The sequence below is a fragment of the Entelurus aequoreus genome, linkage group LG11 (assembly GCF_033978785.1).
Source record: "Entelurus aequoreus isolate RoL-2023_Sb linkage group LG11, RoL_Eaeq_v1.1, whole genome shotgun sequence".
Classification (NCBI taxonomy): Eukaryota; Metazoa; Chordata; class Actinopteri; order Syngnathiformes; family Syngnathidae; genus Entelurus; species Entelurus aequoreus.
In genome coordinates this window covers 16,443,509-16,467,522 of record NC_084741.1, presented here as the reverse complement: position 1 = coordinate 16,467,522, position 24,014 = coordinate 16,443,509, and the positions used below count along the sequence as shown (strand labels likewise).

At 38.2% G+C, this 24,014-nt stretch overlaps 3 protein-coding genes across 4 annotated transcripts in view; 2 read left to right on the top strand and 1 right to left on the bottom strand.

Moving 5' to 3' along the window:
* tlr18 (toll-like receptor 18) overlaps positions 1-6,393 on the top strand; it is a 28,379-nt gene extending 21,986 nt beyond the window's left edge. For both annotated transcript variants that reach the window (XM_062062613.1, XM_062062614.1), the window contains exon 4: positions 5,573-6,393. In XM_062062613.1, the coding sequence (XP_061918597.1) occupies positions 5,573-5,959 (387 nt within the window). In that variant the 3' untranslated portion in view covers positions 5,960-6,393. The remainder of the gene's footprint in view (positions 1-5,572) is intronic.
* Positions 6,394-9,997: 3,604 nt separating this feature from the next.
* On the bottom strand, positions 9,998-13,508 carry LOC133659829 (E3 SUMO-protein ligase ZBED1-like). The gene is made up of 3 exons (XM_062062612.1): positions 12,338-13,508; positions 11,248-11,867; positions 9,998-11,075 (listed from the first exon to the last, which is right to left on the bottom strand). Exons 1-3 carry the CDS (start codon positions 13,194-13,196, stop codon positions 10,662-10,664), a joined length of 1,893 nt encoding a protein of 630 aa, XP_061918596.1. The 5' UTR covers positions 13,197-13,508; the 3' UTR covers positions 9,998-10,661.
* A 3,534-nt stretch (positions 13,509-17,042) lies between these two features.
* s100a1 (S100 calcium binding protein A1) lies at positions 17,043-22,291 on the top strand. Its single transcript, XM_062062619.1, has 3 exons — positions 17,043-17,184; positions 17,967-18,158; positions 22,080-22,291. The coding sequence occupies exons 2-3, from the start codon at positions 18,021-18,023 to the stop codon at positions 22,230-22,232; spliced, it is 291 nt and encodes a 96-aa protein (XP_061918603.1). The 5' UTR covers positions 17,043-17,184; positions 17,967-18,020; the 3' UTR covers positions 22,233-22,291.
* Positions 22,292-24,014: the final 1,723 nt, after the last annotated feature.

The window sequence follows — 24,014 nt, the reverse complement described above, 5'->3', positions numbered from 1 at the left end:
ATGACGGGGAGAAGACGCTGCTGAAGATGAGCCACGTGAATAAGACCGCCCACAAAACGGCACATCCGGAATCGACTGTCAGAAAGCTACAAAAAGTTGTAATGTTGCTCAAAACATAATATTGAATCAAAATCAATGTTTTTATGAATTATTGACCTATCCAAGGGTCTGATTACTTTACATCATATATTCCACTTTGGAAAATAGTTTTTGTGGAAGATTTGGCATATTTTGTGTGTTTGCCATAAAAAAAAAAAAGTTTTCTTTGACAACAAAGGCAGAAAACAAACAAACAAAATAACAACATAAAAAAAAAAAAAAATTATAATTGGCAGATAGATCTGAAGTTGATGTAGACTCTAGAGATTTAAGTGTTAAATAAATAATGTATGTATGCCCTGGCACACCATTATCATCATTTCATGACCGAAGCAAAACACTTTTTACACTTTTATACTGAAATAAGTACACCTACAACTTATTAAATACAAAAATAGAAAAAAACTACCAGCAGCGGTAAAGTTTAGATCCATGAAGGAAAGAAGAAAGTGAATGAATGTTTATAACTGAATACATTTACATATGCATAAAAATGTGTTTTCTTTTGTATTATTTTTTTTAATGAATTAAGTAACGTTTATGACAACCTTTTTCTAAAACACAATATAGAATGTGAGATATAACAGAATAATGCATACATGTATCATTTGTTTATAAAACGCTTACAAAAAAGTGGGACCACAAAAATTTACTGTGGGACCCCATTTTTATGACTTGATGGGGTCTCTGGGACCCCATTTTGAAAATTCCTAGCGCCAACACTGATATGTATAATGAATAAGTGTACAGATCTTGTAATGGGTACATTCGCACCCACCTGCACAAATATACTTCAAAATGTAACAATCAAAATAAATATGACTTTTTTTTTTGTGTACTAGGGCATGCATATATAATATGCATTAGTTTGACCATTTAAAATCAACGATAATAAAAAGGAGATGTTTGGAAATAGCATAAAAATGCCCCAAAAACTTGGAAAAACGCGATTCATAGCGTTACTTTTTGGTGTAACCATCATGAGCGTTCTGTTCAGGTATATCTTTTTTATATTTTGATAAATCATCATATTTATGTATTACTAAATTTAAATAGGTATTGCTCAATCTTTAAGCTGTGTGTATTTGATTTCAGTTTGCTTTTGACATCTTATTTAGAATTGTAGTTGAAACTTTTACAACCTTGTGTTGCGCTCATGAGGGCGTAACCACACTAGATTTCATTTAATGATCTTATTTTGAATATTTATTCCCTTTTTTACATTTAGTATATTTAAATATTCATTTATAAACATTGAATACATTTCAAATATCAATAAAATGCAATTGCCTTCATCTTATAGGGTAATGTTTAGTTACACCAAGTCATGAGCGTAACACTAAGCTTCATCACTTTGACTTGTAATATCTCTAAATTCTGGTGGTGTTTTATGCTTTTTTCTTTTTGGAACATGTACTATACATATAATACAATAAAGTCCCATATAAAATTATGTTTCTAGCAATACTTGAATTTTGCCTTTGAAAGTAACACTCCAATGTCCATTAGTGGAGCTGTACACATAATGTATATTTACATATACATACTCGGTTTTACACATGCATGGTTGCTTGTTTCTCTAGTGAAAACGTTAGAATTCGGCACCCTGCAGTGTGAACGCGTTAGTGCTAGGGTCCCGAATGAGTTGCTTTGGTACACTTCACAACACTGGCAGCAGTGTTGATGGATCTAACTAAAGCATTTGACACAATTAATCACCATATTTAATCAAAAAACTAGAACGGTATGGCATCAGAGGGCTAGTCTTAAACTGGATTAGAAGTTATTTAAAGAACAGGAAACAATACGTGAAGCTGGGCGAACACACGTCTACAACGCTAAATATATCCTGTGGTGTACCTCAGGGATCAATACTAGAACCTAAATTATTCAATCTCTATATAAATGACATTTGTAAAGTTACAAAATATTTAAAGTTAGTATTATTGTGCGGATGCGTTTTGTTCAGGAGAGAACACACAGACGCTAATACAAATAATAACAGAAGACATGAACAAATTAGAAAGATGGTTTGACAAAAACAGACTATCTTTGAATCTCAGTAAAACTAAAATAATGCTATTTGGTAACAGTAGAAGAGAAAATCAAACAAATACAAATTGACGGAATAGAAAATGAAAGAGTAAATGAAACCAAATTTCTAGGTGTAATGATTGATGATAAATTGAACTGGAAATCTCATGTAAAAAATATACAACATAAAGTAGCTAGAAACACATCAATAATGAATAAAGCAAAACATGTTCTAGACCAAAATTCACTTCATATTCTCTACTGCTCACTAGTGTTACATATCTGAGTTATTGTGTAGAAATATGGGGAAACAACGACAAAAGTACACTTCATTCACTAACGGTGTTACAAAAAAGATCAGTTATAATAATACATAGTGTTGGATATAGAGAACATACAAACCCTTTATTCATTGAATCAAAAATACTTAAATTCCACGACATAGTGAATTACACAAAGCAAACTATAACCTGCTACCCAAGAATATACAACAATTCTCGTCAAAAAAAGAGGAGAAATATAATCTTAAGAGAAAAATGTTATTTAAAACATGTGTACGCACGCACAACACTTAAGACCTTTAGTATATCAGTATGTGGAATTAAATTAAGGAATGGATTAAGCAAAGAAATCAAACAATGTACTAATATGATCCACTTCAAGAAACTCTTCAAACTGAAAGTGTTTACAAAGTACAAAGAAGAAGAACCATGATAAACATTCTCAATTTATCTCATTCATCCATTCATTTTCTAGATAATCTTACTCATCTCACCATATGAAATATAACTTACTTCACCAATTATTTATTTGTTTTTATTGTTATTACTTATGGAGTATATTGTGAATAAATTTAGAACAGGAAGTGAACAAAAGTTTTAGCAACTGCTATGTAAATGAAAAGGGGTAGAATTGAATAAGCTCTGCTTCTTCCTACTCCTTTTTCGAACATGTTGAATATAGGAAGTGGAAATTGTGATGCATCGTGTTGTAAGCTTGCATGTTCCAAATAAACTCAAACTCAAACTCAAACAACTTTGAAAAAAAGGACATCTGTGTCTCCAAAAAGTCAAATAAACGTGAAAAGTGTGCTGATGTCACAAACAATGTTCCCTCTAAGGTGCGCGCCTGTGCAATTGCGCACTGCTCAAGCGTCCTCTGCGCACGGCAAATCTATGCCACGCACAAAATCAAATAAAAAAATAAGCGCATAACAATTTTCGACAATTTTCAAATATTGTAACGTCTGTCGAGACGCTTTGAGGACATGAATTCCATCCATCACTTTACTGAGAAAAACTCTTTATTGTCGGCCATAAACACATCACCAAAACATTAGTAAAAAAAAATGATATCTAGCAAAAGTGGTCATTTTCTGCAGTACAAACCAGACCAAAAGCAACTTTGTTATATCAACAGCAGCCGCTCGCTCTTTCTCACTTGCGCCAACACTTGCACATATGGCACCTAGCCAGTGATGCGTTTACAGCCACACAAAAAGTCGGACAACTCCAACACCACACATAAAGTGTCATTCCAGGTCGTTACACTATGATTTACCAATCAAATGTGTGCTTATTCTAGTGTCATTTATTAGGAATCTTAATTTATAAATATTAATCATGAAATGCTGTTAGTATATTAAATAAATACTAATAAAAATATATTTTTTACAAACAGGAAGTTGCAGGAATGTACACATGATCCACTGCTTACATCTCATTGTGCAACATGTGAATGTTTTAATGGGAACTAAATGCAATGTATGAAAGGGGTACAAATTATTTCCAAAGCAGGACCTCCACCCAGACAAACAATACAGGTACACAGTTCATGAAAAACAATATTTTTTGTTATAGTCATTGTAAGTGGGCCTAAACCAGGGGTCGGCAACCCGCGGCTCCGGAGCCGCATGCGGCTCCTTGACCACTCTGATGCGGCTCAGCTACATACATGCCGACCCCCCCGATTTTCCCAGGAGATTTATGGATCTCAGTGTCCCTCATAGATTACTCCCAGGGAAAAAAATAGTCCTATTTACACTCTAATTACTAAATAAAGGGTGTGCCCTAATTGCACTACAGTAATTGCCCTCTATAGCATTTACATACAGCGTGCCAGTCCAGCCACATGTTGCATGTTGTTATTACTTGCACACACAGGAGACAGCAAAGCATACTTAGTCATCAGCCACACAGCTTACACTGACGGTAGCCGTATCAAACAACTTTAACATTGTTACTTTACAAATATGCGCCACACTGTGAACCCACACCAAAAAAGAATGAAAAACACATTTCTGGAGAACATCCCACCGTAACACAACATAAACACAACACAACCATTACCCAGAATCCCATGCAGCCCTAACTCTTCCGGTCTACATTATACACCCCCGCTACCACCAAATCCCCCCACACATCAACCCCCTCTCCGTGCGTTGGTTGAGCGGAAGAGTTAGGGCTGCATGGGATTCTGGGTATTGGTACCGTCAGTGTAAGATGTGTGGCTGCTGAGTTAGTACGCCTTGCTGTCACTTACGTGAGCAAGCTGAAACTGCATTCTACGTGTGGTCGAGCAGGTACACTGTTAGGGCAGACTGTAGAGGGCGCCAAATGCAGTGTCATCACGCTCTGATATTCGGGAGTCTCCTGGGAAAAATGAGAGGGTTGGCAAGTATGACGCTATCAAGCGCCATTCATTCAAAACTCGCGGGCTGCACTAACATCAAATTTCCACATTAAAGTGCGTGCCGGTGCGTGTGTCGGAGACCCCTAGTTAACATAGCACAAAGCGTTTAAGCTTTGTATGCGGTGTTTTTCATCTTAAATTTTTTTTTTGTGGCTCCCATTACTTTCTTTAATTTGTGAAACTTGCGAAAATGGCTCTTTGAGTGGTAAAGGTTGCCGACCCCTGGCCTAAACACTTATATTAGAAAATAACCTCATGGAAATGACTGCTGTCATTTGATTACAATAATAAGAGAATGTTGTCTGTCTATCTGTGTTGGCCCTGCGATGAGGTGGGGACTTGTCCAGGGTGTACCCCGCCTTCCGCCCGAATGCAGCTGAGATAGGCTCCAGCACCCCCCGCGACCCCGAAAAGGACGAGCGGTAGAAAATGTATGGATGGATGGAGATGGAACTTGTTATTTAGTCAGGTTTGGGACAGGTGTGCTGCTGGTGCAGCCACAGTGTGCACGTCTGATGTTGCTCACATGGGCTCCGCTGAATGCTCAGGGAGTTTTTGCGTTTGCTCACACACATGAACAATTAGAGGGAACATTGGTCGCAAACAAGGAAGGTGAAGCTGGGAAAGCTTTTTTTATTTGTTTTGTGTCTGCTGCCAAGAAGCTGTGTGCAACATTGCCGCCACCTGGTGGTAAAGAGGCCAGCGTCACTGATGTCAATGATGTTTTTTTTGTTTGTTTTTTGCTCAGGTGATATTTGTCCTGACGCGGCACTTCGTCAACAGCGAGTGGTGCAACTACGAGCTGTACTTCGCCCAGCAGCGAGCCATGGGGAAGACCTTCAGCGACGTCATCCTGGTGGTCAAGGAGCCCATCGACCCCGGCTCCCTGCCCAGCAAGTACTGCAAGCTGAAGAAGATGCTGAGCACCAAGACCTACCTGGAGTGGCCTCAGGAGGCCACCCAGCAGGCCTTCTTCTGGGCGCAGCTGAGGAGCGTCCTGGGCAAGCCCACGCCCTCCAAACAGGAGCGGCGCAGCGGGAAGTCGTCCGCGGGGGGCCCTTCTCCGGCTCAGGGGGCCAGGAGGCCGTCTCCTATTGGGGCAGCAGACAACATGAATGACGACGTGTTCAAATGAAGCCTGAACTGGAGCCACCCGAAGACCGCTTCGCCACAAAAGATCCGTCACGAACACGATCCCTGGCCTGCACTCCCGCGTCGCACTCGCTTTATGCGGCGCGGTGACAGCTGCCACAATGTTTTGTTCCACATGCAGACTATTGACTTCCACTGAGCCCTCTTTTTCACAATGAGCTATTCGAATCGTTTCTTCTCGAGCACACTTGGTACTTCTTTTTTCTTTTTTTTTTTACATAAGGAGCACAAGTTTCATGTTCATGAAGCGCATGAGGACATGAGCAATGTCTCATTAGTATTATGTAGTGAATCATGCACCCAATTCATGTGTTATTCATTAAATGCTGGACATTTTGTATTTTTATACCTTACTGTCGGTTTTGTTTAATAAAAAGGGACATGGCAAAACCTTATGGCAGTGTTTTTCAACCACTGTGCCGCGGCACACTAGTGTGCCGTGAGATACAGTCTGGTGTGCCGTGGGAGGTGATCTAATTTCACCTATTTGGGTAAAAAATATTTTTTGCAAACCAGTTAAAGTTAAACCAATGACTGTCACACACACACTAGGTGTGGTAAATGTGTCCTCTGCATTTGATCACCTCCTGGGAGGTGAGGGGAGCAGTGGGCAGCAGCGGTGCCGTGCCCGGGAATCATTTTTGGTGATTTAACCCCCAATTCCAACCCTTGATGCTGAGTGCCAAGCAGGGAGGTAACGGGTCCCATTTTTATAGTCTTTGGTATGACTCGGCCGGGGTTTGAACTCACAACCTACCGATCTCAGGGCGGACACTCTAACCACTAGGCCACTGAGTAGGTTACCGGTTGGACGACAGCAAATGTAAGTCTTTGCTGGACGACAGCAAAGACTTACTGTGGAGCGAAAACGGCGTCCACAATGTACAATCCGAACATGACATGACAATCAACAATGTCCCCTCAAAGACGGATAAACCAGTAATTATAGTCTGCAAATGATGTGTTGTTGTTGAGTGTCGGGGCTGTCTAGAGCTCGGCAGAGTAACCGTGTAATACTCTTCCATATCAGTAGGTGGCAGCGGGTAGCTAATTGCTTTGTAGATGTCGGAAACAGCGGGAGGCAGCGTGCAGGTAGAAAGGTGTCTAATGTTTAAACCAAAAATAAACAACAGGTGAGTGCCACTAAGAAAAGGCATTGAAGCTTAGGGAAGGCTAGGCAGAATGAAACTACAAAGTAAACAAAAACAGAATGCTGGACGACAGCAAAGCCTTACTGCACTGCAAAAACTGAAATCTAAGCAAGATTAAATATCTCAAATGGGTGATATTTGCTTATTTTCTGTCTGATAAGATATTTCTTCTCACTAAGCAGATTTTATGTGAGAGTGTTTTACTTGTTTTAAGGGTTTTGGTCCTAAATGATCTCAGTAAGATATTATAGCTTGTTGCTGAGATTTTATGACCTTTATTGAGTAAAACATGCTTGAAACTAGAATGTCAACTGTTGCAAAGCTGTGTCATCAACACTCACAAGTATAAAACTACTTTTTTAAAGTAATAATTTCTTATTTCAAGCATGACAAAAAAAAATCATGACTTTGACACAATTGTGTCTCATAACTAAAACAGATGACAGGCAAATGGACTTTGCCGTTTTATTTTCAATGAAACAAGAGAAAATACGTACTCATACAGTAGTGCACTTGTTATTAGTGAGTATATACTTATTTTAAGGTATTTTGGGGTTTATTGAGGTTAACTAATTGTATTTGTTTTGGAAAGTCTTGACAAGCCAAATTTTCTTGTTCTATTGGCAGATAATTTTGCTTAGTTCAAATAAAATACGCCTAATTTTTGTATTTTTTATTCTTGTTTTTGAACACTGACTTTTTGCAATGTGTGGAGCAAAGACGGGCGTCCACAATGTACAATCCGAACATGACATGACAATCAACAATGTCCCCACAAAGAAGGATAAAAACAACTGAAATATTCCTGATTGCTAAAACAAAGTAGCTGCGGGAAATATCGCTCAAAGGAAAAATGAAATGAAAAACACTGCCTTATGGTATGTTTACAATTTAAAATAAAAAAAAAACGCAACAAAAAAATGATAGCAAATATTTCAGAATGCAGTATTCTCCCCAGTAGTGTAATATTTCTGTAAATTTATATTATTTTGATTTTCTGGTAGCTAATTGCTTGGTAGATGTCGGAAACAGCGGGAGGCAGGGTGCAGGTAAAAAGGTATCTAATGCTTAAACCAAAAATAAACAAAAGGAGAGTGCCCCTAAGAAAAGGCATTGAAGCTTAGGGTTGGCTATGCAGAACGAAACTAAGACTGAACTGGCTACAAAGTAAACAAAAACAGAATGCTGGACGACAGCAAAGACTTACTGTGGAGCAAAGACGGCGTCCACAATGTACAATCCGAACATGACATGACAATCAACAATGTCCCCACAAAGACGGAGAAAAACAACTGGAATATTCTTGATTGGTAAAACAAAGTAGATGCGGGAAATATCGCTCATAGGAAGACATGAAACCGCTACAGGAAAGTACCGAAAAAAGAGAAAAAGCCACCAAAATTGGAGCGCAAGACAAGAACTAAAACACTACACACAGGAAAACAGCAAAAAACTCCAAATAAGTCAGGGCGTGATGTGACGGGTGGTGACAGTAGTGTTTGACACCCCTGCTCCAGTAGCAGATAATCTGGTCCATTTTAGACGTCTGGTATATGCCGATAATACCAAATATTTCAGAATGCAGTATTTCCCCCATTAGTGTAATATTTCTGTAAATGGATATTATTCTGATGATCTAGCTTTCAAAGGAACTGCTCCTAAAGATCTATAAATCCTCTCTCTAGTTGCAGATAATCTGGTCCATTTTAAACGTCTGGTACGTCATTTTCCACCTGGCAACGCGAATGCTCCATTGATGTGTTATTGTTGAGTGTCGGGGCTGTCTAGAGCTCGGCAGAGTAACTGTGTAATACTCTTCCATATCAGTAGGTGGCAGCTGGTAGCTAATTGCTTTGTAGATGTCGGAAACAGCGGAAGGCAGGGTGCAGGTAAAAAGGTATCTAATGCTTAAACCAAAAATAAACAAAAGGTGAGTGCCCCTAAGAAAAGGCATTGAAGCTTGGGGTTGGCTATGCAGAACGAAACTAATACTGAACTGGCTACAAAGTAAACAAAAAAATAATGCTGGACGACAGCAAAGACTTACTGTGGAGCAAAGACGGCGTCCACAATGTACAATCCGAACATGACATGACAATCAACAATGTCCCCACAAAGACGGATAAAAACAACTGAAATATTCTTGATTGCTAAAACAAAGTAGATGCGGGAAATATCGCTCAAAGGAAGACATGAAACCGCTACAGGAAAATACCGAAAATAGAAAAAAAGCCACCAAAATAGGAGCGCAAGACAAGAACTAAAACACTACACACAAGGAAAACAGCAAAAAACTCCAAATAAATCAGGGCGTGATGTGACAGGTGGTGACAGTAGTGTTTGACACCCCTGCTCTAGTATCAGATAATCTGGTCCATTTTAGACGTCTGGTATATGCCGATAATAGCAAATATTTCAGAATGCAGTATTTCCCCATTAGTGTAATATTTCTGTAAATGGATATTATTCTGATGATCTAGCTTTCAAAGGAACGGCTTCTAAAGATCTATAAATCCTCTCTCTAGTTGCAGATAATCTGGTCCATTTTAAACGTTTGGTACGTCATTTTCCACCTGGCAACATGAATGCTCCATTGATGTGTTATTGTTGTGTGTCTGGGTTGTCTAGAGCTCGGCAGAGTATATCTGGTATATGCCGATAATAGGGCTGAACGATTTCAGGAAAAAATCTGATCACGATTTTTCTGACAGAAATTGCGATTTCGATTTTGACTCACGATTTCTTTTCAAATCAAGCTTCAGTAACAGTAACAGATTTAAAACATGACAAAAAATGATATACCATGAAAACATTAAATGCTATGTAATGCAAGGATGAATACTAAAAGGTAAGAATTGCTTCAAACATGTATTTATTAAGAAACATGCATGTACATTCTCCAAAGTTCTTGACCAACAGCAGTTATTAAAACTAAAGAACTAAAACCAGTACAAAAACCTTAATTATGTTAAGATAAATAAAAAAGTTTAAGTTAAATAAAATACAAAACAATTCCAACACAAAAAGCAATGCTTAATATATAATAAGAAAAACAAAATTCAACAACTTCAATAAAGGAAAAAAAGGATCCTGACCTTATGTAAACAGTCTTATACTCAAGTAGGTAGGTCAGTCTTTTATGGCTCAAGAGAGCTAGCCTATCAACATCTATAGCAGCAATTCAAGTACTTTATTCAACCCTGGAAGAAACCTGAACAATATTTTAAAGTGAAATTGAAAAGTAATGGTAATAAAGAAAATACTATTACAAAAACAAAATGACCCAACCTCTGCCCTTCTGAAAAATATGTCAGACATTAAAATAGGTGGGTCATTCATTTACCGCTTAGCAGCACCCAAATATTGCACATCTATTCTGTTAACAATAGAACATAATATTCCTGAAAACTAGCATTTATCTTTTTTTTTTTTACAAAAACTGACACCACAAGTCAGGGTAAAGTGCAGAACAAACACAATCTAAAAAGTACTTTAACAATAATACTTGCTTCCCTGACATCTCTACATCACTCTTCACAGATTTTTGGTCAAGAAAACTAGCATGTCAACCTTTGATGGTTTAAGACATGAGCGCTGACATGTGACAACATTGCCACTAGCACTAAACAATCTTTCTGATGGTGAACTGGTGGCTGGTATGCACAGAAACTTGCGAGCCAGTTTGCTCAACCATGGAAAGTTAACATTGTGCACTCTCCACCAGGCCAGGGGATTGTCCTCTCCATCAATTGTAGGAGTTATCAGGTAGCTGTTCAGCTCTGCATTAATGGCATCCTCCAACTGCATGGTGGTGGAAGGAGGAGGCACAGACGGTCTGCTCTTGAAGAAGCTGCCCAATGACCGCTTTCCCTTCCCCACAGTAGATGGCTCTGCCTCTGCTGCACCCTGGGGCATGGCCTCTGTAGTGCTGACACGGGCCCTCTTTTCCTGCAAAACACAGAGATGAGAGCTGTCAAAATTTTGCAGGCTGATGTCATTTTGAGCAATTGAGCATTCTATGTAAACATTAAAAAATGCCAATAAATGTAATAAGACATATCACTTGTATTGATGTGGCATTTTGTATTACTAAACTACACATAGAAACAGGACAAGTCACCTTTCGTGCCACCTGTTCCATTTCGATCCTCACTCTTTCTTTGATGTCTGGGACATTCTCTGCTCTTATGTAGTCAGTTTTGAATCTAGGATCAAGGAACGAAGCAATATCTAGTAGCTCCTGTGTGGCTGGGTCGCTGTATTTATCTTCAATATAGCGAAGAGCTCTTGACTTTATGTCCCTGGGAAGATCTGGGTCGTCTTTGTCTACAGTCAGGATCGATGTCCTCAGGAGATGGAGGACTGGCTTCAGGTAGGACACACTTACATAGGCTTCACCGGACAGGGCATCAGTAAACTCCTGAAGAGGGCCAAGGGCATTGTTTAATGACTCAAGGACATCTGTGTCCTGCCAAGTGGGGACCAGGTGACGTGTCTTCTTGTCTTCAGATAGAACCTGAGACAACGCCTTACTCTGCTCCAACACCCTCCCAATCATCCTCTGTCGTGAGCCCCACCTCGTCGGACACTCTGTAATCAGTGAGTGCTCCGGTATCTTCAATTCTTGCTGTGCCTTTTTCAGTGCGGCCTTCTTTTTCCAGCTATGTGAGAAATGTCCAACCAGCTGCTTGCAGAGTCCTGTTGCCCGTTTAACTCTTACATCATCTTTAACAGCATTTTCTGGACAAGAGGGGAAAAAAGAATATAGAAAACCATATTATAGACAACAGAGGGTAAAGCAATAATCAAAAGCACATAACACATTATTCATCATTATTCATCATCTAATATTGATTATAAATCTGTTATTATAATTTTTAATTTGTAAGGGATTTAAAGAAAAACATTAAGAGAAAAACTATACTGACTATACTGAAGGCAACAAGCACCCATCACATTAAATCTGTACCATCATTAGCTACATTCTAGCATGTCTCAAATGTACAAAAATATTCTAAGTAAACAAAAACAAACAACAACAAAAACACAGACATACACACACAGACAGAGACAGAGACAGAGACAGAGACAGAGACAGAGACACACACACACACACACACACACACACACACACACACACACACACACACACACACACACACACACACACACACACACACACACACACACACACACACACACACACTTACCAATTGCAAGATGTAGCCTGTGGCCAAAACATTGAAGCCTGGTCCACTGATTAAGCTGCACAGCTTTGACGACGTTTGCTCCATTGTCAGTTGTGATGCACGTCTGGTCCTCCTCTTTCAGACCCCAGCTTGCTAGACACTCTCTTAATCCGAGGGCGATATTCTCTCCTGTGTGATCCATGGGAAAGTATGCTGTCTGCAGGCAGCGACTTTTCAACTCAAAGTCGTCATTTATGTAATGCAAGGTCAAGCTAAGATACGGTTCGCTTGTTCTGCTTGACCACATATCGGTAGTTGTGGCGTAATAAAGCACATTTTTCACCTCTCTTTCCACTTTTTCCTTGCACTCGGCGTAAAGCTGTGGGATGGCGACCTGGTTGAAATAGGTGCGGGAGGGAATCTTGTATCTTCTGTCCAGCGTGTGGAGGAGGTTTTGAAATCCCTCTTTGGTAACGGTGTTAACAGACACCATGTCTTTGCCAATGTAGTGTGTTATGGCGGTCGTTATCTCCTTGTGTCTGCGGCTGCTCTTCTCATAAGGAGTTATACTGGCAAACGACGCTGTAATTGTGGTATGTTTGCTACAATGGGCTGAATCGCTCGGGGTTGACTTTTCACCGGACTTTTTGGTCATACATTCGTCGTGTAACTGCCGGTGGTGATTTTTCAAGTGCCGGAATAAATTAGTCGTGTTGCCTTGGGATGTGGCGACTTTGGCCCGACAAGTTTTACAAAGTACCTGTTTCTGATGCACATCTGAAGTTTCGAAACCGAAGTAGTCCCAAATGACAGACGTGCTGCTCTTCTTCTGTATTAAAACTAAATCCTCCTCCACTTCTGACCCGGCGGCAGCAGCCATTTCCTCCAGGACGTTTGTTTCTTCACCAAAGTTGTTAGTGGGCGTGTACGCGGTAGCCTCGTCAATGGCCGCCTCTGATTGGTTAGCGTGACGGCATGCCCTGCTCACAAGTAGTTTACCACTTCTGATTGGTGAGTTTGACAAGGCATGAGAGTAGCACGAGCAGGCTGCATATACACAACAGACATGTCAGCCAGGAGAGCTAAATAACGTTCGTCTAAAACCGAAGCCTTCACGATCTCAAGATTGAGACTTCTGAAATCGCAATTTCGATCTGAAAACGATAAATCGTTCAGCCCTAGCCGATAATACCAAATATTTCAGAATGCAGTATTTCCCCCATTAGTGTAATATTTCTGTAAATGGATATTATTCTGATGATCTAGCTTTCAAAGGAACGGCTCCTAAAGATCTATAAATCCTCTCTCTAGTTGCAGATAATCTGGTCCATTTTAAACGTCTGGTACGTCATTTTCCACCTGGCAACGCGAATGCTCCATTGATGTGTTATTGTTGAGTGTCGGGGCTGTCTAAAGCTCGGCAGAGTAACCGTGTAATACTCTTCCATATCAGTAGGTGGCAGCTGGTAGCTAATTGCTTTGTAGATGTCGGAAACAGCGGGAGGCAGGGTGCAGGTAAAAAGGTATCTAATGCTTAAACCAAAAATAAACAAAAGGTGAGTGCCCCTAAGAAAAGGCATTGAAGCTTAGGGTTGGCTATGCAGAACGAAACTAAGACTGAACTGGCTACAAAGTAAAAAAAAACAGAATGCTGGACGACAGCAAAGACTTACTGTGGAGCAAAGACGGCGTCCACAATGTACAATCCGAACATGACATGATAATCAACAATGTCCCCACAAAGACGGAGAAAAACAACTGAAATATTCTTGATTGCTAAAACAAAGTAGATGCGGGAAATATCGCTCATAGGAAGACATGAAACCGCTACAGGAAAGTACCAAAAAAAGAGAAAAAGCCACCAAAATTGGAGCGCAAGACAAGAACTAAAACACTACACACAGGAAAACAGCAAAAAACTCCAAATAAGTCAGGGCGTGATGTGACGGGTGGTGACAGTAGTGTTTGACACCCCTGCTCTAGTAGCAGATAATCTGGTCCATTTTAGACGTCTGGTATATGCCGATAATACCAAATATTTCAGAATGCAGTATTTCCCCCATTGGTGTAATATTTCTGTAAATGGATATTATTCTGATGATCTGGCTTTCAAAGGAACGGCTCCTAAAGATCTACAAATCCTCTCTCTAGTTGCAGATAATCTGGTTCATTTTAAACGTCTGGTACGTCATTTTCCACCTGGCAACGCAAATGCTCCATTGATGTGTTATTGTTGAGTGTCAGGGCTGTCTAGAGTTCGGCAAAGTAACCGTGTAATACTCTTCCATATCAGTAGGTGGCAGCTGGTAGCTAATTGCTTTGTAGATGTCGGAAACAGCGGGAGGCAGGGTGCAGGTAAAAAGGTATCGAATGCTTAAACCAAAAATAAACAAAAGGTGAGTGCCCCTAAGAAAAGGCATTGAAGCTTAGGGTTGGCTATGCAGAACGAAACTAAGACTGAACTGGCTACAAAGTAAACAAAAACAGAATGCTGGACGACAGCAAAGACTTACTGTGGAGCAAAGACGGCGTCCACAATGTACAATCCGAACATGACATGATAATCAACAATGTCCCCACAAAGACGGAGAAAAACAACTGAAATATTCTTGATTGCTAAAACAAAGTAGATGCGGGAAATATCGCTCATAGGAAGACATGAAACCGCTACAGGAAAGTACCAAAAAAAGAGAAAAAGCCACCAAAATTGGAGCGCAAGACAAGAACTAAAACACTACACACAGGAAAACAGCAAAAAACTCCAAATAAGTCAGGGCGTGATGTGACGGGTGGTGACAGTAGTGTTTGACACCCCTGCTCTAGTAGCAGATAATCTGGTCCTTTTTAGACGTCTGGTATATGCTGACAATACCAAATATTTCAGAATGCAGTATTTCCCCCATTGGTGTAATATTTCTGTAAATGGATATTATTCTGATGATCTAGCTTTCAAAGGAACGGCTCCTAAAGATCTATAAATCCTCTCTCTAGTTGCAGATAATCTGGTCCATTTTAAACGTCTGGTACGTCATTTTCCACCTGGCAACACGAATGCTCCATTGATGTGTTATTGTTGAGTGTCAGGGCTGTCTAGAGCTCGGCAGAGTAACCGTGTAATACTCTTCCATATCAGTAGGTGGCAGCTGGTAGCTAATTGCTTTGTAGATGTCGGAAACAGCGGGAGGCAGGGTGCAGGTAAAAAGGTATCTAATGTTAAAACCAAAAATAAACAAAAGGTGAGTGCCCCTAAGAAAAGGCACTGAAGCTTAGGGTTGGCTATACAGAACGAAATTAAGACTGAACTGGCTTCAAAGTAAACAAAAACAGAATGCTGGACGACAGCAAAGACTTACTGTGGAGCAAAGACGGCGTCCACAATGTACAATCCGAACATGACATGACAATCAACAATGTCCCCACAAAGACGGAGAAAAACAACTGAAATATTCTTGATTGCTAAAACAAAGTAGATGCGGGAAATGTCGCTCAAAAGAAGACATGAAACCGCTACAGGAAAGTACCGAAAAAAGAGAAAAAGCTACCAAAATTGGAGCGCAAGACAAGAACTAAAACACTACACACGGGAAAATAACAAAAAACTCAAAATAAGTCACGGCGTGATGTGACAGGTGGTGACAGTACTGTTTGACACCCCTGCTCTAGTATCAGATAATCTGGTCCATTTTAGACGTCTGGTATATGCCGATAATACCAAATATTTCAGAATGCAGTATTTCCCCCATTAGTGTAATATTTCTGTAAATGGATATTATTCAGATGATCTAGCTTTCAAAGGAACGGCTCCTAAAGATCTATAAATCCTCTCTCTAGTTGCAGATAATCTGGTCCATTTTAAACGTCTGGTACTTCATTTTCCATCTGGCAACACGAACGCTCCGCTGATTGTTTATCTATTTGATGCTGCGTTACCGCAGATTCGTCACTTTTTTTGCTTCGTGTTTAATAATTTATAATAATTATACACTCTGACACGTCCTAGTTGTCTTCAAAATTAATAATAAAAAAAATCTGAACGTCTCCCAACATGAAACCACGTTTACTTGTGGCCAATAATTGTTCGGTGAACTTTAAAAATATATATTGTTATCCTTTAGCATGGAGAGCTTAGCCTAGCTTACCCACAAATGCGAGGTTAATGTTAATCATACTGATTAATAATCATAATTCCATAAAAGTGGGTCGATACTGACTGTGCGCTTACTTTGTTCCAAGCAGACACGGATCAGGTTCCATCAGGCGGGTTTAAATAACGTATAAGTTATAAATTATAACTTATAACAGAGCAGCAGCGTTATTAGTAAAGTCATTAAAGGGGTATATGTGCGGAGGGATATTGAAGTACCGATACCACCAAAAATAGACCATTATGTCGGTTCTAAAATCACATATTGATACTTTTAATACTTTAATTATTTGAAATGACGTGTATCATTAACAGGACCGCAGTGTAAAAACAATCAAATCATTGATATTTTGTCTGAATGAAACGCGATTGGTGGGAACTACTTCTTCTTCCGCCGAGTTGTGCTCCATCATTCCGTTTGTTTATTTGTTTATTTAAGACAATTACTGGCAATTACACGGCGTGTATCCTAACACTTGACATCCACGGTTTGTTTGTTTTAATATTATGGTTATTTTATCCTACCAGACTATTTGCACTAAGTAGCAAATAGTCAGACCTGTATCGCCGATACCGGCTCTGTTTTTACTCGGTATCGGATCGCTAAAAAAATATCAGTGGTATCGCACTTCACTACAAAGGTGGGCTCATTAATGAGCCGACAGGTGAAAGGCGCTCACCTGACGAGCTGACAGCAGCAGACTCCTCTCGGCTTCCCAGTCAGGTAAGTTTGTAAAGTCGCTTGTCTTTTACTTGAACATTACGTGTAAAACGATATTTTGTGTGTGGAGGATTCTTTTTTTTAAAAGCATTCAAATCAACTTTAAGATCGATTATATCAGAATAATTTACTAATTGGACCAGTGGTTCTCCAACTGTTTCCACCGAGTACCAGCTGAGGAACCACCCGGCTCCCCAAGTAGCACCATAATGACCAACGGCAGAATACAGTAGCGTAGTAGGCCTAAGTATTCAATAAAAACGAGGTATATTTAATATTCGTGGCTAGTGCAACATTGCACAGTTTGAATATAGGAAAATAAAACACTGTACTTTAATGAAGGGCTACCACTTGTGTCCAAACCATTCAGCCTGTACATATTATGTGAATATAGTGGATATATAATTATTATAATTGGACATTAAGAGTGAGAGTTCAACTCCTACCTTTTTACTTCTGTGATGACCTCCTTTTTTAAAATTGTGTAATCTGAAATATCAAGCAGGTAAAATGTGGCAAACCTGGATAAATTTGAGTGTTTGACATTTTCCCATCATGCATTGGGTGTCATTTTGAATTATGTGCTGTGCTCGGACATTTTTTCGATAATACCCACAAAGTTCAGTGAGCAGGTTGTGTTGCTTCGCAATGTTATTTTTCATTTTGCCATGACTAGGGTAGGTTGTTTGGAGTGGGGCATATAAGTAAATGCTGTGTGCAATTAATGGCCCTTGATCTGTTTTTTTTTGCTCACCTTGTCCACAACTTTTACGTGCGTCTTGAAGGCCGCCGTGAATCTTCACCTCGTTCTTCGGCTTGTCGAGCAGCGGTGATCTAAAATGAGCCAGCTGGAGAAAGCCATGGAGAGCCTCATCGCCGTCTTCCACTCGTACTCGTCCAAAGAGGGCGACAAGTACAAGCTGAGCAAAGGCGAGCTGAAGACGCTGCTGCGGCACGAGCTCACCGACTTCCTGGCCGTGAGTATCCTCAAGGACTCAAAGTCTTTTTTAAATGTTTTTATTTTTATTTCTATTTATTTTTTTTAATTTAAAAAAAAAAAATTTAATCGCTCACTGTAGAAGCAAATCTGTGGATTTTACAGTGAAAAAAACATGGCTGCTCACTTAGTTGCTATAATTTTACTGTAAAATATTACGGTCGATTTTGTGCCGCGTTACTATGTTTCAAATAAGTTATTTTTATGATAAAATTCTGAAAAATGAGCTGCTGGGTTTTTGACTGTAAAAATGACTGTCATTGCTTTACAGTGCATTACTGTATATTGAAAAACGGTACATTTTTATTTTTTGTAGTAAAATTCTGACTGAGTTACTAAGTAGTGGATCGTAAAATTTACGCACTTTTATTTTATCCCTTGGAGAAAATACTTCTTTTTTTTTCTTTTTTTTTTATGGTGGTTTTTACACAAAATTACTGTTTATTTCAATGGTAACATTCTAAAAACAGAGCTGCCAGTTTTTTACCGTTAAAATATACGATTGTTTGTACAATGCTTTACTGTGAATTTAAAAAAAAAAAATATATATGTAAATCTTAATTTTTTTATATTAAAATTCTGGCAAATGAGTCATTAAGTACATGAGTGTAAAATGTCTAAAAAATAAATAAAAAATGTTGTCCCTCGGAGGACAAAGACTGACTTTTTTTATTTTTTTTTATTTTTTGTTATTTATGGTGGCTTTTGTACCGAATTACTAAAAATAAAAAAATAGTGCCACTGTTTTATGGTAAAATTCTGAAAACTGATGTGCCATTTTTTTACCTTTTTAAAATATACGGTTGTCGCTATGCATTACTGTAAATAATCATGAAAAGTACATCTCTATTAATTACAGTAAAATTCTGGCAACTGAGTTACCAAGCACTTCAGTGCAAAATTTAACCACTTTTTTTTTTTTTTTTCCATCCCTTGGAGAAAATACTTATTTTTTTTTAGTGTTTTTTTTACACAAAATTACTATAAGTTTATTTCAATGGTAACATTCTAAAAACAGAGCTGCCTGTTTTTTACCGTTAAAATATAGGATTGTTTGTACAATGCTTTACTGTGAATTAAAAAACAAAACTGTAAATCTTAATTTCTTTATATTAAAATTGTGGCAAATGAGTCACTAAGTACTTGAGTGTAAAATGTCAAAAAAAAAATGTTGTCCCTCGGAAGACAAAGACTGACTCTTTTTATTTATTTTTGTATTTGTTTTATTTATTTTTTTGTATTTATGGTGGCTTTTGTACCAAATTACTAAAAATAAAAAAATGGTGTCACTGTTTTACTGTAAAATTTTGAAAACTGATGTGCCTGTTTTTTACCTTTTTAAAATATACGGTTGTCTCTATGCATTACTGTAAATAAAAAATAATAATAAAAGGTACATCTCTATTAATTACAGTAAAATTCTGGCAACTGAGTTACTAAGCACTTCAGTGTAAAATGTAAGCACTTTTTTTTTCCATCCTTTAAAGAAAATCCTTTTTTTTTTCTTTTTTTTTTTTTTATTATACACAAAATTGCTATAAGTTTATTTCAATGGTAAAATTCTAAAAACAGAGCTGCGCGTTTTTTACCATTAAATATACGATTGTTTCTACAATGCTTTACCGTGAATACATTTTTTTTTTTTTTAAACCCAGTAAATATTAATTTTATTATATTAAAATTCTGGCGAATGAATTACTAAGTACTTGAGTGTAAAATGTCTAAAAAAAAAAAAAATGTTGTCCCTCGGAGGACAAAGACTGATTATTATTATTATTTTATTTTATTTTTTTTATTTTTTTATTTATGGTGATTTTTGTGCTGAATTACTAAAAATGTAAAAATGGTGCCACTGCTGTTTTACGGTAAAATTCTGAAAACTGATGTGCCTGTTTTTTACCGTAAAATGTACGGTTGTTGCTATGCATTACTGTAAATTGGAAAAAATAAGTACATCTTTATTAATTACAGTAAAATTGTGGCAACTGAGTTACTAAGCACTTCAGTGTAAAATGTAAGCACTTTTTTTTTCATCCCTTGGAGAAAATACTTTTTTTTTTTTTTTTTAATGGTGGTTTTTACACAAAATTACTATAAGTTTATTTCAATGGTAAAATTCTAAAAACAGCTGCACGTTTTTTACCGTTAAATATACGATTGTTTGTACAATGCTTTACTGTGAATATTTTTTTTTTTTTTTAAACCCAGTAAATCATTTATTATATTCCATTTTTGCCGACTGAGTTATACTAAGTAATTAAGCGTAAAATTTCCGCACTCATTTTTTTTACTTATTTAAATTTACGGTGGTTTTTACAGCGTTACGATTAATTTGAAAAAGATACCACTTTACAGTAACATTTTGGCAAATGAGTTGCCAGTTTTTAACGTAAAATTTACGGTCTTTTCTACAGTCCATTTTTACACACAAATTACTAAGTTTATTTCAATGGTAAAATTCTAAAAACTGAGCTGCCAGTTTTTTACCGTTAAAATATTCGATTGTTTGTGCAATGCTTTACTGTGGAAAAAAAACAAACAGTAAATCTTAATTTTATTATATTACAATTTTGGCAACTGAGTTACTAAGTACTTAGCGTAAAATTTACCCACTGATTTTTTTACTTATTTAAATTGCCATTAAAAATTACCATTTTTTTAAAAGTTATGGTTTTTGTACCGAATTACTAAAAAAATAAAAACGGTACCACTGTTTTACGATACAATTCTGAAAACTGATGTGCCTGTTTCTTTCCGTAAAATATACGGTTGTTGCTATGCATTACTGTAAATTAAAATAACAGTACATCTTTATTCATTACAGTAAAATGCTGTATTAAACACTTTTTTATTTTTTTATTTTTTTTAATACGAGTACATAAATCAGTTCTTGGTCTGGTTCCCCCTTATTTATGTTCTTTTAGGTGTAGAAACTCCAGTCGCGAAAGATAAGGTCACAGGACATCCTTGGCAATGCTAGTTCCTAGAGCCAACACCATCCTCGGTAAAAGAGCCTCCAGAGTTGCTACCGTGGAATGGGTCCGAGGATACTTGAACTCATCACTTTGGGGGAATTTCAGGCCATTTTTAAAGGATTGAGAAGCTGCTTCAATTGGGGCACTGTACTTGTTTTATTGTTTTTACTGAAATATTTTACTTTGTACTAGAGATGATATCGGCCTGCCGATATCGGCCGATAAATGCTTTAAAATGTAATATTGGAAATTATCGGTATTGTTTTTTTTTGTTTGTTTTTAAAAAAAAAAAAAATTTATTAAATCAACATAAAAAACACAAGATACACTTACAATTAGTGCACCAACCCAAAAATTCTGGTTCCTACATTATATATCAATATATATCAATACAGTCTGCAAGGGATACAGTCCGTAAGCACACATGATTGTCCGAGCTGCTGGTCCACTAATAGTACTAACCTTTAACAGTTAATTTTACTCATTTTCATTAATTACTAGTTTCTATGTAACTGTTTTTATATTTTACTTTTTTTTTATTCAAGAAAATGTTTTTTATTTTAATTTTATTTTTATTTATTTTTTTAAAAAGGACCTTATCTTCACCATACCTGGTTGTCCAAATTAGGCATAATGTGTTAATTCCACGACTGTGTATATCGATATCGGTAATTAAGAGTTAGACAATATCGGCAAAAAAGCCATTATCGGACATCCCTACTTTGTACCTATTTTTTGTTAATATTGTAAGTAATTTGTTTGTTTTTTTAATTATAGTGTGCGACTGCAGTTTGTTTCGTATTATGCCGCCTTCTTGGCCAGGTCACTCTTGTAAAAGACTTTTGATCTCCAATGAGTTACTTTACCTGGTTTAAATACAAATTTAAAAAAAGCAAAATGTCACTTCCCATTCTCTCGCCTCCCAGGGCCGCAACGACGCGGCCGCCATCGACAAGATCATGGCGGACCTGGACGAAAACGGGGACTGCCAACTGGACTTCCAAGAGTTTGTGGTCCTGGTGGCGGCGCTGACGGTCGCCTGCAACGACTTCTTTGTCGGCAGCTGCAAGAAGAAGTAAATCTGTCAATGCTGACCACGCTCACAACCTCCACCCTATAATAAATATATTCAAACCGTTTTTTTTGCAAAGCCTATTTTATTTTAAAACCACACCATCAGTCTTTAAAGGCCTACTGAAACCCACTACTACCGACCACGCAGTCTGATAGTTATATATCAATGATGAAATCTTAACATTGCAACACATGCCAATACGGCCGGGTTAACTTATAAAGTGCAATTTTTAATTTCCCGCTAAACTTCCGGTTCGAAACGCCTCTGAGGGTTGACGTATGCGCGTGACGTCAATCATTGAAACGGAAGTATTCGGACACCATTGAAGTCAATACGAAATAGCTCTGTTTTCATCTCATTATTCCACAGTATTCTGGACATCTGTGTTGGTGAATCTGTTGCAATTTGTTCATTGCATTTTGGAGAAAGAAGCTGAGCAAGCAAAGAAGAAAGTTGTCCGTGCGAAGTGTCTATTTTGCGAGGGAAGTCAGCAACAACACGTACACAGCCGGCGCTTCTTTGTTTACATTCCCGAAAGATGCAGTCAAGATGGAAGAACTCGGACAACAGAGACTCTTACCAGGAGGACTTTGATTTGGATACACAGTTGCGATAACGTGAGTACACAGCTGCGCTTCCAAACATTTGATCGCTTGCTATAACTAGCTCGAGCTAGTAGCTAGGAGCTAGGAGCTAGCATTAGGATTAATTTGTGGCTTATTAAATATAAGCCTGGTTGTGTTGTGGCTAATAGAGTTTATATATGTCTTGTGTTTATTTACTGTTGTAGTCATTCCCAGCTGAATATCAGGTCCCACCCGCGCGCTTCCAAACATTTGATTGCTTGCCAGTACGTGCGTGTCATGTACGTAACTTTGATTAAATATATAAGCTTTATGAACCTTGGGTTAGGTGAACGGTTGTTTGGGCTGAGTGAGTGTGTGTGTTGTGCAGGTGTTTGAATTGTATTGGCGGGTTATATATACAGGATCCCGTCCATATTACCCGCTCGAGCTATAACTAGCTCGAGCTAGTAGCTAGAAGCTAGCATAACAAACACCTAGGTGTTTTTATGCGGGATTAATTTGTGGCATATTAAATATAAGCCTGGTTGTGTTGTGGCTAATAGAGTTTATATATGTCTTGTGTTTATTTACTGTTGTAGTCATTCCCAGCTGAATATCAGGTCCCACCCGCGCGCTTCCAAACATTTGATTGCTTGCCAGGACGTGCGTGTCATGTACGTAACTTTGATTAAATATATAAGCTTTATGAACCTTGGGTTAGGTGAACGGTTGTTTGGGCTGAGTGAGTGTGTGTGTTGTGCAGGTGTTTGAATTGTATTGGTGGGTTATATATACGGGATCCCGTCCATATTACCCGCTCGAGCTATAACTAGCTCGAGCTAGTAGCTAGTAGCTAGGAGCTAGCATAACAAACACCTAGGTGTTTTTATGCGGGATTAATTTGTGGCATATTAAATATAAGCCTGGTTGTGTTGTGGCTAATAGAGTATATATATGTCTTGTGTTTATTTACTGTTGTAGTCATTTCCAGCTGAATATCAGGTCACCCCCGGCTCTCACAGCATCTTCCACTCCCCACTAGTCCTTCACTTGCACTTTCCTCATTTAAAAATATTTCATCCTCGCTCAAATTAATGGGGAAATTGTCGCTTTCTCGGTCCGAATCTCTCTCACTTCATGCGGCCATCATTGTAAACAATAGGGAACTTTGTGTATATGTTCAATTGACTACGTCACGCTACTTCCGGTAGGGGCAAGCC

What these genes read in the sequence shown, in the direction of transcription:
- LOC133659829 (XM_062062612.1), bottom strand. Translation starts at nt 13,196, where the DNA reads ATGGCTGCTGCCGCCGGGTCAGAAGTGGAGGAGGATTTAGTTTTAATA. An exon ending in CAGGCTACATCTTGCAATTG is followed by an intron (nt 11,868 to 12,337) that starts GTAAGTGTGTGT and finishes CCTCTTGTCCAG; the next exon opens with AAAATGCTGTTAAAGATGAT. An exon ending in TGGAACAGGTGGCACGAAAG is followed by an intron (nt 11,076 to 11,247) that starts GTGACTTGTCCT and finishes TGTGTTTTGCAG; the next exon opens with GAAAAGAGGGCCCGTGTCAG.
- s100a1 (XM_062062619.1), top strand. Translation starts at nt 18,021, where the DNA reads ATGAGCCAGCTGGAGAAAGCCATGGAGAGCCTCATCGCCGTCTTCCAC. An exon ending in AGCTCACCGACTTCCTGGCC is followed by an intron (nt 18,159 to 22,079) that starts GTGAGTATCCTC and finishes CTCGCCTCCCAG; the next exon opens with GGCCGCAACGACGCGGCCGC.